General features: G+C 52.2%; 3 protein-coding genes across 3 annotated transcripts; 2 read left to right on the top strand and 1 right to left on the bottom strand.

The window, feature by feature from the left end:
• Positions 1-3,871: 3,871 nt before the first annotated feature.
• On the bottom strand, positions 3,872-5,077 carry COL26b_006682 (uncharacterized protein; the record flags this gene model as incomplete). Its single annotated transcript, XM_053179494.1, has 1 exon — positions 3,872-5,077. The coding sequence occupies one exon, from the start codon at positions 5,075-5,077 to the stop codon at positions 3,872-3,874; it is 1,206 nt and encodes a 401-aa protein (XP_053036605.1).
• An 895-nt stretch (positions 5,078-5,972) lies between these two features.
• On the top strand, positions 5,973-8,627 carry COL26b_006681 (uncharacterized protein; the record flags this gene model as incomplete). The annotated part of the gene is made up of 6 exons (XM_053179493.1): positions 5,973-6,090; positions 6,138-6,296; positions 6,356-6,507; positions 6,558-8,180; positions 8,235-8,373; positions 8,437-8,627. 6 exons carry the CDS (start codon positions 5,973-5,975, stop codon positions 8,625-8,627), a joined length of 2,382 nt encoding a protein of 793 aa, XP_053036604.1.
• A 1,352-nt stretch (positions 8,628-9,979) lies between these two features.
• On the top strand, positions 9,980-10,867 carry COL26b_006680 (uncharacterized protein; the record flags this gene model as incomplete). The annotated part of the gene is made up of 1 exon (XM_053179492.1): positions 9,980-10,867. One exon carries the CDS (start codon positions 9,980-9,982, stop codon positions 10,865-10,867), a length of 888 nt encoding a protein of 295 aa, XP_053036603.1.
• Between the last annotated feature and the right edge of the window lie 2,547 nt (positions 10,868-13,414).

The following is a 13,414-nucleotide window of genomic DNA, read 5'->3' as shown; positions in this document are numbered from 1 at the left end:
GCAAGTCCAGCCTGAAGGTTCAAAGTCAAGCTTAGGCGTTAGAATATCCAGTTTTCGCTGCCGTCGTTGCCGTCGCTATCGTCATCATTGTCATCGTCGTCAATGTGGCTGCTGTCCCACGTATTCACTGTCCGCCCGAATAGCAGGGCTCCTGCCAAAGCAGCTCTCCTTCCTGCTATCAAGATTATTTTGCTAATCTACTGTGATCTCATATCTCAATTGAGTAAGGCGAGGTTATGTGGAGCGTTTCTGCTGTCGAACCGCTCGTGCTGCAGCCTCGAGATCGTCTCCGACGATATGGTCCCAGGCATTGAGCCGCACCTCCCAGACCTCTTTCCCCCCTAAACTTACGACAGATATATGATCTACTAGACTTTCATATCGCTCTGTAGTTAATTAGCACACAAACACGCTTCCCACCTTTCGGTACCACTTTCATTAGAAATAAGGTTGTTGGCGCATGATGCTTTCCGTTCGTGCTGTAGCAAAGTTTTGCTTGCAATTCAACCAAGAAGAATCATCAACACTTTTAAAAGACGACGTTTGCCAGAAAAGATGTTCTTGATCTGTAGTTGCCTGTGATATCCAGCGCTGATAGGACCAGGTGCTGCCTAAGACTCAACATGAGTGAAGTTGGGATAGAAGACTCTGTGATGGATGGGGGTTGATTATAGGTCTTAGTAAAGGTCATAGTCGTAAGCCATGGCTGGCTTGAATAATTACAGGATGAAGTTGTTGTTGAAACACTTGCTTTTCCTATGAAGGCTGCGAGGCACCACCGACGGGTTTACATACATACCCATCTTACGTGGAAGTGTGGGTGAAGCCATGGAGGATAGATGTCTGAGAGCTACGTGCGCCTGCTTCTGAACTTTGTCACCAGCAGCATCACGATGAAAGTCAGTCTGCACTTGATAGGCTTAGGACTGGGCAATACCTGTTGAAATTACCAATTGTCCTCGTCATCTGTCAGTCCGCATCAGCCGTAATAATCGTCATCGGAAAAGGATGCATAGACAGTCTAAATACTGCAGGTAATTCGTTGCCCAGCTCTCGCCTATTCTAGTATGATTTCCTCAACTGTATTAAAAAGGTCCTCAACATCATCTGTACTCCAATTAATTTTCAAAAGCCCATATCGTTGGTAAAGTGTCCCCCCCTGTCTCCGCACTAGTAGCCCAATGTACCAGTACCAGTCGTCGTGATCCGCATTCAAGCCTAGGGTTAACCATAGTATATCAATGCCTTCGTCTAAACCCGTTAGAAATGAGTCGTACAGTGTATCATCTTGATTGGAGCGCTGAGCATCCAAACTACCATGAGCTTGGCCATTAATCCTCTTCCCTCGCCGATCCTTAGTAGAGACGATGAGTTGATTGTTTATTCTTTGCAGAGAGAACGCAATCAATGGAGCTCTGATGTACAGTCTAGAATCAATGCCTTCCGTCAAGGACATATTTCCGGGATGCACAGGGAACAGTGGTGGCCGCTGTGGGTGGTCGTCACGGACGAGCCCAACATCTTCGAGTTCATGAAAGTAGACCGGGCAATTTGAGGCCCAGCTCCAGGTGGGAAACTGGGTCCCGACATGCTTTGGAGCTCGTATCCTCAGGTCGAGATTGTCGACTTCCATCAGGTCATCACCCACATAGGACCATGCAAGTCCTTGTGCGATGCTACTTCGAAACACGCCATGAAAATATTCAGCCCCACACCGTTGAACTAGTAGACTCGCAATCCCATGGATGGCGTACAGGCGGTCGCGTTCGTACGAAAGTTGCTTCGAGGAATATGCCTCAATTAGCTGATACCAACCAGTGTAGGCGAGTATTTCGTCATCGGGTACTGCTAGAACTTGTCGGGGCTCGTTCGAATATCGGATTAGTTTCTGAAGCCCGCCTTCGATGAAATTCGAGCTTTGACATTCTAGATAAAGACCATTCAAAGTCCAGTGTAATATACGCCGAGAAAGCATCAGTTCCTGGAGGTACCATCCGCGTTCCATTAGCGGTGATGCCGAGAGCGCTTTCTTCAGATACATTTCGAATTCTTCCCCCCTCAAAAGCACTGATTGCGACGTTATGCTGGATGATAACTTCGAAGCGATGCGTGGGACAGGAAATCTACCCAGTGGTCGTTCAGTAAGAAAGCCTTCTGAGCTATCGCGCGCAAGAGACGCTGCTATGCAACATTCTGCGTTGACATAGTATTCCCTCATCCTCATGGCCTCTAGTTCGAAGTCTCCAGGATCGTCCTCCGTGGCTTGAATAATGCACATTGCATCAACCCAAAGGTATCGAAAGCCCATCATTCGTGTCAATATGATGGCATCCCTTATGGTTTTAGGTAGCGTTGTCGTGGAGAATCTACACAAACGGCTCTCCAGATTATCTCGGGTCGTTTTGGCGCTCTCGTTACTCTGGCCCCAGCAGTAACTGAGAATCAAATACGGATTTGTCACCGACTTATGGCCCGTTTCGATAAGTCGGATTAAATCATCCTCACCTTCTCCGACGTCAATCAGTCGTGCTGGGAAGATTCTGGAATCACCCGAAGGTCCACAGTGGCTATGATCTTCTTGTTGCTCATGGCAATTCTTCATCCACGGTAGGATTTGGTTGTTGACTAGTTCTCCCAAGTCATCGAATATAGTCCCCGGAGAGAAACCTGTCAGACATCTTAATGAGTGTATCAAGTTGCCATGGCGCCTCCTTCACTTACGTTTTACTTGCCGTTCCTCTAATATTTCCGACCCTTTCCACTGGTCGGCTTCCAAGGGGATGAAGTTGATGCAACTCCAGGAATCAACTGACATGCCTTCCACTCTCAACGAAATGTAAAAGCTACCTCCGTGTCTAACACCAACATCTATTGAGAGTGATGCGTCAAAAAGGAACCGTACGGTCTGCCTTTTTGCAACTTCTTGGCTATTGATAATGCAACACCAGAAGAGTTGACAAAGAGTACAACCTGCAGCGGCGGATTCTTCAAGTAGAAGAAAAGTTTTGTCGGGCGGGTCTGGCTTGTAATCCGGCCCGTCAGCAATTGGGAGTTGCGGCCATTGGAAAAGCTGGCATGAAGTGCATAACTGCACAGTGCCAAAGAAAGTGGCTGTAGTGGACATAGTATCTCTGTGTTTTGAGGAAATGTCGTCGAGAAGATAGGCTGGGCGGAATGAGGAGTGGTGAGCGAGCAGCCTGGGCTGCTTACATGCAAGTCGCCACATATAACATAGACGCGAGACCTCGCATCCCCACCTGCAACGTGCGTTGTCAGCAATGCCAAATTCGCTACCCATTTCTTCTCATTTGGGGCCATGGGATGACACATTCGATCATTTTACTGGATAAAGATATTGGTTCTTGGATTCGGTGCTGTAGGAAAGGTACTGTGCAGAAGCTGCGACATTTATGCTCCAATCAGCTGTGTCATCGCAAAAGTTTTGTAATGTGGCTGCGGTTCTGACACACATATATGGTGGGCCCGAGTCCAAATCCCCCTCATTGCCCAGACTTTGGCTATTCGTGCGAATACTGATGGCAATCCGGATGGTGATCGACAAAACAACGACGACGATGATGATAGCGACGACAACGATAAGGACAACACGAAGGATACTGAAGAAGTCAAGAAAGCCCCATGATAACAGGGACGATCAACAGCTAGAATAGGCAGTAATAGGCCTAAGTAGAAAATCTGTTGCTCAATATCTTAGCATAATAACTCAAATGAGTTAGCCATATGTCAAGGTAACGGAAATGAGGCTGACGTTATTCACAGCCATAATCATAAAGAGTTCCATATATAAGTCCCTGTTTGTATTTGTCGGTGGAAGCCTGTCTTGCATGTCGACAGATTCGCTCCTGTTGGTTTATGTTTTGAACTCGACAGTGACGTTGACCCCGACAGGACGGCCCGTATCGACCAGCCTCGCCTTCAACTCCTTAGCCCTCTCCTCCTCACCGGCAACCTCACCGATCACCAGTCTCAGCTCTCTCAATACAGGCGGCCGGCATTCCAAAAACTCCATAATTTTCCATTCTAGGGTCTCCCATCTCGCCATCTCGGCATGACCGCCTTCACAGTTGAGGTCATCCCACTCATATTTCCACCACGAAGCCATCTCGTTTGTGATCGTTAGCACCTCGAGGCTTTCCGGCAAAACGTAGATTATATCAGCGGCGCCTTGCGTCTTCCAGCCAAGTAGAACGGGCAGAGAAATGATCAGGTGGGTCAGGCTGGTAAAATCCTCTAGCGAACCGATCGAACCGCGGATGCCCCAGGGTCCTGGCCCGCCACAATCGATGGCCGTTGACGACCACAAGGTCAACGACAGCGATAATTCCTTGAGTGACTCCTTTAGAGGCGCCAGAGCAGTTTTCAGGTTTGCCAAGTTGAGCCATCCTTTCGCGCAGTCGGCATCGATAGCGATATCGACTCGCAAGACTTCGAGAGTTGGGGAATTTCGAATGATTGTGGCAATGTTGTCTTCTATGAGTTGGCATCTCTTCAAGACCAAGCTCTTCAGTGTCGGTGCTGTAAGCGATGAAATCGGCTTAATCGGCTTTCCGCCGTCATCCACTCTGTGAAGCTCAAGCGTCTTGATCGAAGGCAGGCTGAAAAAAGGCAGGATGGATTCTGGGTAGATGCAGTATCCGAAATCCTTCGCAAGATCATCGTCGGGAACAGGTATGCTAAATTGGAGTGTTCCAAGGCTGTTGAGAACGGAGCTATTGTTGGAGGAGGATATGAGCTGCCCTAAGGTGCACAGGAATGGGTCTCTGGGAGGGCGAGCTTTGCCTCCGTCATCGTAACTGGCTCGGTCAAAGGTCTGTATCTCTAGGGTTGTCGCTGATGAAAGACGAGACACGACAGCAGCTATGGCATCTGGCAGTTGAAGCTCTCCAGTAGCTTCGTCCTGCATGTTGGCCAGCCATGATCCGAGGATAGCTCTTTCCTCCTCGTCAAATTTCTGGGTGCAAAATTCTCGTCCAAGGCATTGTGTGCTACGCGTGCCCCGCAGCGTCACACTTCGTATGTTGCTGATTTGCGCGGCATTTCGAACAATAAAGCGCATTTGACTGATGACTTTGGGTATTGAGCCATCATCACTCCAATCCCAGCAGAGCTCATCCTCAATATGTGTCGTCATTTTAGACCTCGTGGTACTTTGGTGTTTTCTTTGTGGTGATTGTGAATGCCCCACAACGAAGTTACTCAAGGGCGCAAGTGGACTCTTGCCGCAGCATTCAGCCCTGTATCCGTCATGTTGGGTAGAATCCCCTGTAAATTTAGTTGCCCACTGGCTACGGGATGCCATCAAACTTCACCCGCTCCATCTAAGGTAGGTCGGCCAAGTGCTGTCGGCTGGGTGGTCGAGCTTGCCAGACGCGGCCGTGCATTGAAGACCCCCCGAAAAGAATCCGGCAATAATTCCGTCCAAGAACATGGACATTCCGTCAACCCATCCCGATGCTCTCAGCCGCGCATAGCTGGTGTCAATACGCGCCAAACGAAGCCACTGTGGCGGGGAACACGGGCTAGTCCCGGATTCAAAGCAGGAACACGACTAATGCGAAAGATCATGGCGATGACATCCCAGAAGCCGAGGATTACGAGGCCCTCGTAACGTCGAAACCCCACGCCCATCTCCACGTGCATTGCCTACGTATCGCGCGCCGAACACGGCCATCCCGAACCAGCGAGGAATCCTTCGTCGCTGCTGCCATTCTTCATGAGTGGGCGATGCAAATCTGTAAGACTGTTGCGAAAGGGCGTCAGCCCCCGGCGGCGTTCCGGCAATGGCTGAAATCTCCGCCTTCGAGTGCCGTTTGCTGAGGGAAACGCCGCCGGGGTGGCTTGACACTCCTTTCAGACACCATCCTAGCCACACAGGATGTGATATAAACCTTTCACCAGGTCCTTCAAGCCTTGGATAGCGATGTCTCACTGGTGCAATTCGTCTTTCCAACATGTCTGATTCCAAGAAAACCATGAGCTCCGAGACGGACGAGTCGCTTTGCGACAGCCCCCCTCCTTATGAGCTTCACTCATCAGGCGCGCTTCTTTCTAGCGCTGCAGCCATATCTGGTAGGCTCATCGCTGCCATGTGGTGCTTCTTACTAACCATCAACCAGCCGATGGTCAGGTCAACATCAACTTCCAGTCTGAGTATCCTGAGAAGCTTGCGGAGGAGCTTCCACCCTTTCCAGATGACGCTGATGTCACTGCGCCGATATTCAACGATAAAAGGGTTCCTCCTCTCAATGTCGTGATTCAAGTGGTCGGCAGTCGTGGTGAGCAGAAGACATCTTTATCAATTGGAGACAATCGTGACTTACTTGCTGCAAATTAGGCGATGTCCAGCCCTTCATTGCTCTCGGCACAGCTCTTCGCAGATACGGCCATCGCGTACGGCTTGCAACCCACGATACCTTCGCCAAGTTTGTAACGGACTCTGGTCTAGAGTTCTTCCCCATTGGCGGCGATCCGGCAGACCTGATGTCGGTATGTAAAATCCTTACCATCTGCGGTGTTCATGACTGACCCCATCAAAGTACATGGTCCGCAACCCTGGATTGATCCCATCAATGGAATCACTAAAGGGCGGTGACGTCGGACGGAAGCGCGCCATGATGAGAGAGATGCTCCACGGATGTTGGCGGTCTTGCATCGAGCCTGACCCCATCAGCAAGGGGCCATTTGTCGCAGACGCCATCATCGCCAACCCTCCGAGCTTCGCCCACGTTCACTGCGCTCAAGCATTAGGCATACCCGTCCATATCATGTTCACCATGCCATGGACTGCCACCCGCGCTTTTCCGCACCCACTCGCCAACATTCAACGTGGCGACAACCTCGAGCCTCAGACAACCAATTGGCTTTCCTATGGAGTCGTCGAGTTGATGACATGGCAAGGTCTCGGCGACGTGATCAACTCCTGGAGACGCAAATACCTCGAGCTCGCACCGATACCAGCAAGTATGGGACCGGGCATCACCACCTTTCTGAAGATCCCGCACACCTACTGCTGGTCACCTGCCGTTGTATCCAAACCTGCCGACTGGGGCCCGGAAATCGATGTCTGCGGATTCTTCATGAGAGACGAGCCTTCGTTCAACCCGCCATCCGACCTAGACGCCTTCCTCGCATCAGGTCCCCCTCCCCTCTATGTAGGATTCGGCAGCATTGTAGTGGATGATCCCGCCCGACTGACAGACGTCATCATCGCAGCAGCAAAAGCTTGCAATATTCGCGTGGTCATCTCTCGGGGATGGAGCAAGCTAGGCGAGGGGAAGCCCAACACGAACGACGTCTTTTATTTGGGCGATTGCCCCCATGAGTGGCTGTTCAAGCGGGTGTCAGCAGTTGTTCACCATGGAGGAGCAGGGACAACGGCGTGCGGTCTCATCAACGCGAGGCCGACCACCATCGTGCCCTTCTTCGGAGACCAGCCATTTTGGGGTCGTGTAGTTGCCGGTGCCGGTGCCGGGCCTCTACCAATTCCTCAGAAGGAACTCAGTGTGGAACGCCTGACTGAGGCAATCCAGTTTTGTTTATCCCCAGCGGCGAATCAGGCTGTGAAGCAAGTAGCCGACATCATGCGACGAGAACGAGGTGTGGACACTGCCGTCGAGTCTTTCCATCGCAACATACCTGCCGCCAGCCTTCTTTGTGACATGCTGCCTGAACAGCCCGCCGCCTGGATGTACGAGGCAAAGAGCAAGTCAGGTCGCAAACACCTCAAGCTCTCAAACCAAGCCGCCACATATTTGATCGACGCGAAGAAGATCAAGTCTTCCGACTTGAAGCCTCTGCGGACGAAGGAGTACAACACCGACGTCACGCGATGGGACCCCATCACCGGCGGAGCTTCCTCCCTCCTCGGCACGGTGACTGATTTCACCGTCGCGTTAGGCGGCACTTTCATCGACCCATGGAAAGAGTATAAGCGCTCAAGAGCTTCTGGTCACGAGGCTGGACGGGCCAGTGGTTCAGCTGCCTTGGCTGCTGGGAAAGGATTCGCCTCTATGACGGGAGCCGTCGCCAAGGGTGGCCTCGTAGACATGCCACTTGCGCTCACAGAAGGTCTGCACAACGTTCCGAGGCTCCTCGGTGACAAGCCTCGTGACAATGGCAAGGTCGAAGACTGGAAGAGTGGAGGTGTCGTAGCCGCAAAGGTGAGTCAAGCTGTCGCCCAGAACCGATTTGGACCGCCTCTGACTTGATGACAGACTTTTGGAACAGGCTTCTACGACGGCATCACCGGTGTCTTCACTGACCCCTACAAAGGTGCAAAGGAGGGAGGGGCTCTCGGCCTGATGAAGGGTGTCGCCACAGGCTCCCTCGGTCTTTTTACCAAACCAGGCGCCGGTAAGTAAACAAAATTCGTCCCACCGTCGAATATGTCGGTCAGAGCTGACCCGTGATGACCAGGGATGTTCGGGCTGGTGGCATACCCGGCAAAGGGAATTCATAAATCCCTCAAGTCGAGGACGGGACGCGGGCATACGGTGTGGCAGGCAAAGTCTGAGCTTCTAGACCGTGACCGGCGGAAGCAGCGCGAGGATTCCCCCCGCGCCGGGAGCAAGGTCCTGCAGGTGTTCGATGCCTACTTTGCGCAATAAAGTCGCATGCGGAGTGTATCGTATGGGGCGGCCACTTAGACAATAGCATTACCAAGCGATTGGGTTTCTACTGCATGGATTTTCTAGCTTGCTTGGCGTATCTGAATGTACTTGGTGGTTCCATGCATATGAGAGACATTGGTATGGAACATGGCAGGTAGAAGATCAGTGAGAAGAAGGAGCCCTTAGTCGGATACAGGCTCAACTGGAAGCTCTCTGATGGCTCAATGCCTAACGATTTCCAACGAGAGTAAAAGGGCTCGGAAACAATATTGCGAATGGAACGCTTCTGGCTGACCGGTCGGAGGAGAACGCGACAGATACGTCAGGAACAGAGGACGAACCATCGCCCGATGGCCACCAACATGCGACCAACCACCTCACAACTGAAAGACAAGGCAAAAGCAAAGAAACAAGCACGAACCGATGCCAAAAGTCCGTCGGGTTGCAACGAGAAACAAACAGAAATAAAAACAAAAAGCGGGTTCTCCACCTCCGGCACCCCGGTCCCGAGAACCTTGATGTCCCGGGCTCGGGCGGGGTTTGAGAACCCGGAGGGCCGCCGCCGACTCAGCCTCCCATACTCAAAGACCACTTCCACCCTCACCACCCTCGAGCTCGAAGCCAACACGACTTTAGCACCTCTTGGCCGTGGGGTCCTTCGCCTTGGCTACCATCTGTTTTCTTCCCCATTGGCCAATGGGGACTACATCCCTCCAGCGTCAGTCATGATCGTGAGCTTGGCGTTGAGCTCGCCCGCTTTGCTTGGCAATCACCCGACAGCTCGACTAAGACGAAGGGCAGTCATGGCCGAGAATGAGCTTGAGAGGTAACTCCACATGGGCGAAATATTGGCACTTTGTCCATCGAAGAAACGAAAAAGCTTGCTTGTGAGCTCCGGAGGAGGGGCTCGTTGGGAGGGATACCGTGGCCTGGACGGCGGAAGATGGCTGGCGATGACTGCATACCCGCGGCGCATGTCGTTGCCCGATCAGCACATACGGCCGGGAGGGATCATGGCAGGATCAGCCTGGCAGAGCGGCCATGACGAACGACGACCGACGAACCCACGCGAGCAGCAAACCCCTCATGGGCAAACTGCTAGCTCGCGTCTTGGCTCGACATGTCGAAAGAATCCCCATTGGCGTCCCGAAGCTGCGGAACTACTCTCTCGACGAAGAAGAATTTTCCCTCGCAGCATCCCGCAGCTATAAAAGACTACCCGCATACCTCCCCATCACCAACTCTCGATGAAGCTCCAAGCTCAAGCTGTTTCCCAAGCTCCTAGCTCACCTCAACTACATCAGCCCTTTCAAGCTCCTTGAACCAACCTCACCAAACAAACCTTCAAGATGATGTACACAACCCTCACCGCAGCCATGCTGCTCCTCTCCAGCGCCTCGGCCTCTCCCCTCGCCGTCCGCCAGGAAACCACCACCACCACCACCCCCTCCGCCTCCGTGCCGACCCCGGCCGAGCCCTACTCCTGGTCCAAGGACTGGCAAAAGACCTTCCCCATCCACCAGTCCTGCAACGCCACCCTCCGCGCCCAGCTCGAGGTCGCCCTCGCCGAGACGCAGTCCCTCGCCGCCCACGCGCGCGACCACATCCTCCGCTTCGGCGACGCCTCCGAGCACGTCCGCAAGTACTTCGGCAACGCCTCCACCGCCGCCGCCGTCGGCTGGTACGAGCGCGTCGTCTCCGCCGACAAGTCCCCCATGACCTTCCGCTGCGACGACCCCGACCGCAACTGCGCCACCCAGTCCGGCTGGGCCGGCCACTGGCGCGGCGACAACGCCACCGAGGAGACCGTCATCTGCCCGCTCTCCTTCGAGATCCGCCGCCCGCTCTCCTCCGTCTGCGGCCTGGGCTACAACGTCGCCAACTCCAAGCTCAACACCTTCTGGGCGACTGATCTGCTCCACCGCGCCTTCCACGTGCCCACCGTCTCCCTCGGCCAGGTCGAGCACTACGCTGAGGACTACGCGGAGGTGCTTGACCTCGCCAAGAACAACGCCAGCCTGAGCGTGGTCGACAGCGACGCGCTCCAGTACTTCGCCATTGACGTCTGGGCCTACGACATCGCCGCTCCCGGCGTCGGATGCTCCGGTGAGCTCGAGGAGGAGCACGACCACGACACGCCTGCCCCTACCACCACCGCCGCCACGCCCGCCGCGACCACCTCCAGCGCTCCTCAGGAGTGCCACACCCACGCTGACGGCGTCGAGCACTGCACCTAAGCGTTAGAAGAAGAAAGCGGAAGATAGTTGAAGAGTGTGTTGAGTGACGAAGGAAGGAACGAGAGAAGTCCTTACATGCCGGAACGATACCACTGGATCCATGACATTAGACGAAATTTGGGAACATATGCCTTTCTGGAGGATGACCTGTTAATGACGAACATACTAGATATTCAACTTCAACCGATCGTAGTCATATGTTACTAAACTTATGACAGATTGGTCTGAGGTCTCCGTTAATGATTCAATTAGAGTAGCAATAATCGCATAGCTTGCTCGCAAACTTCGAGCAATCTCTACAGTTGAAACTTGCACAGATGCTGGCGGATGCCCTGATATATTCTGCCGTCGTGACTTCCCTGCTTCTCTTGCAATTTGCCCAAAACGCTACTGACTCTGATTTTGAGCCTACAGCCGAGACCAGTGAGTGTGCTACACCAGCCCGGCATACTAAACAAAACAAGCAAAATAAGTTGAAAGTTTCCTCGGTATCAAACATAACCTATATTATAGAGGAATAATTGTGTGCTGCACGAGATACAGCTTGGTCTAGGCTATGCTGCATCGGCCGGTCGAGGAAAATGCCAGCGCGGAGTGCACAAGGCGACTTAGAACGCTTATCATGGGCTGTTCACAGCTGCGAGAGCGGATATATCTTGCCCCAACACAGTACATACCCCGAAGCAACATCTATTGAGAAAAATAATTAGAGTTCCATGCAGAGAGTTAGCTGCAATGTGGAAGGCGGCTATTACCATATTGCGGGAAGAACACCAGAAAAGCCATAGAATGCAGGGTTTCAGAAAGACGCCGAGAGTCTTGCGGAAAGATTTGCCATGTCATGGTCAGGGTGATAGAAGAAAATTTTTAAATGTCCAATGGACCGGTCCAGTTGGGCTCATTCGGCCGGATCATGACTAGCACCCATTTCAAATCGGTACACAGAAGTTTCCCGCTCGCAGAGATGGGTCAATGCCTTAGTTATGCCATGCGATGTCGTGTTGTTCATGGTCAGAACCTACTGAGCAATCTCGTATCATTTCATCGAAAACTTGGAGATGTATTGCTTCTTACGAAGACTACGAAAGCGATCTTCATATTAGAAAATATGAAATTCTTGTATTTCCCAAGCGGTAAAATGAGGAAGACCTGAAGTAGCATACGTATTGTTATAATCGCAGATGCGGAAGTATCCCAGTCTCCGGTACTGGTTGTCATGGAATCTTTTCAACACAATACCTTCAAGTCTCGATTTCAGCGCGGGAAAATCTTTAGACTGAAAGTCTATAGCTATGAGTGTGACAGGCGTGTAGTTTGTATTCGGCTCTCGTGCGTCAAGCTGTAAATCGATGTCAGGTGTTCCACAGATGTCGTTATTGCCAGGCTTCCGGTATATCCATTGACTCATAGGGTGAGGCTGATTTCGGCTCTCACTTGCATTGTACTCATACTGCCACTCGATCTCCACTGCTGGCCCCGAAATTCGCAGCTGAGCGCTTCTCAACGCACCGAACGGTGCCTCCTCAGAGACAAGTTCATACTCAGCACTTACTACTGAGGCGAGACATCCCCAGTTACGACCTGAGAAGCGAACCCCGTCATTAATCGAGAGCCAAGACCAGGTTGGTCCTTGGTATTGAGACGGCCTTGGCGATGGGTGGGACTCAGTACACCGCCATAGAAGCGACCACGGCAGGCTATGGGCCCATAGGCCCGCGATATACTGCTGAAAACCGGGTAGCAAGGCCGAGAACCTCTCCGCTAGCCCAGATATGGCGAGGCTCCTGTCGGTTTTCACCGATAGACAACGATGCGTGTATTTTTGCACTAGGCTATTCCAGCTGGTGGTCATTTCCTCTGGTGTTGGTCTAGAAACCCTGAAATTCGGGTTCGACGAGACGAACATGACGGCGTCCAAGACATAGATATCTTTGAAGCCGAGGATTTCGTTCTTCCAACTGAGGTAGTTATCGAATGGATGTACTTCGTACCCGTTGTCTTTGGCAACTTTCCATCCATCGTTGTACTCATATGCTGCCTCGGGTCTTTGTTTCCGGCAAGTCCACTCTGTCCGCCAGGTACCGAAAGTGAGCGAGCGGCTACAAAGGACGGTCTCCTGCAACACCCACCCTCGTGTGTCCAGTCTAGTGCAATCATCATCTTTGACTGAGGACTTGAAATACAACGTAACCGATCCGATTTGCTTGTCTTGATCCTGAAAACGATGATCATGAAAACGAAGACTGCTAGATCCTGAAGGTAGAGATCTTGTGTGTAGAAAGCCATCGGTGGCTTTGTTCGCTCGTTTAGCCATGATAGTCAATGACGCGTGGCTGTACACCCAAGTCATCTGGCTGATCTGTGCAATCTTATCTGTTTCGTTGTTCTGAATGATGCAAAGTGAATCCACCCAGAGAAGTTGGATGCCAAGTATGTGCGTCGTTATTACGGCGTCCTGTAGCGTCTTTGGGAGAACACCCCATGGGATTTCGGTCTCGTACTGAGTCAAATTCTCCGTTTTAAGCATGCTTCCGTCTAAGCCAGCGC

The sequence above is a fragment of the Colletotrichum chrysophilum genome (assembly GCF_026319265.1).
Source record: "Colletotrichum chrysophilum strain AFK26 chromosome Unknown scaffold_50, whole genome shotgun sequence".
In the NCBI taxonomy this organism is placed as follows: domain Eukaryota; kingdom Fungi; phylum Ascomycota; class Sordariomycetes; order Glomerellales; family Glomerellaceae; genus Colletotrichum; species Colletotrichum chrysophilum.
This window is presented reverse-complemented; position numbering and strand designations above follow the sequence as displayed.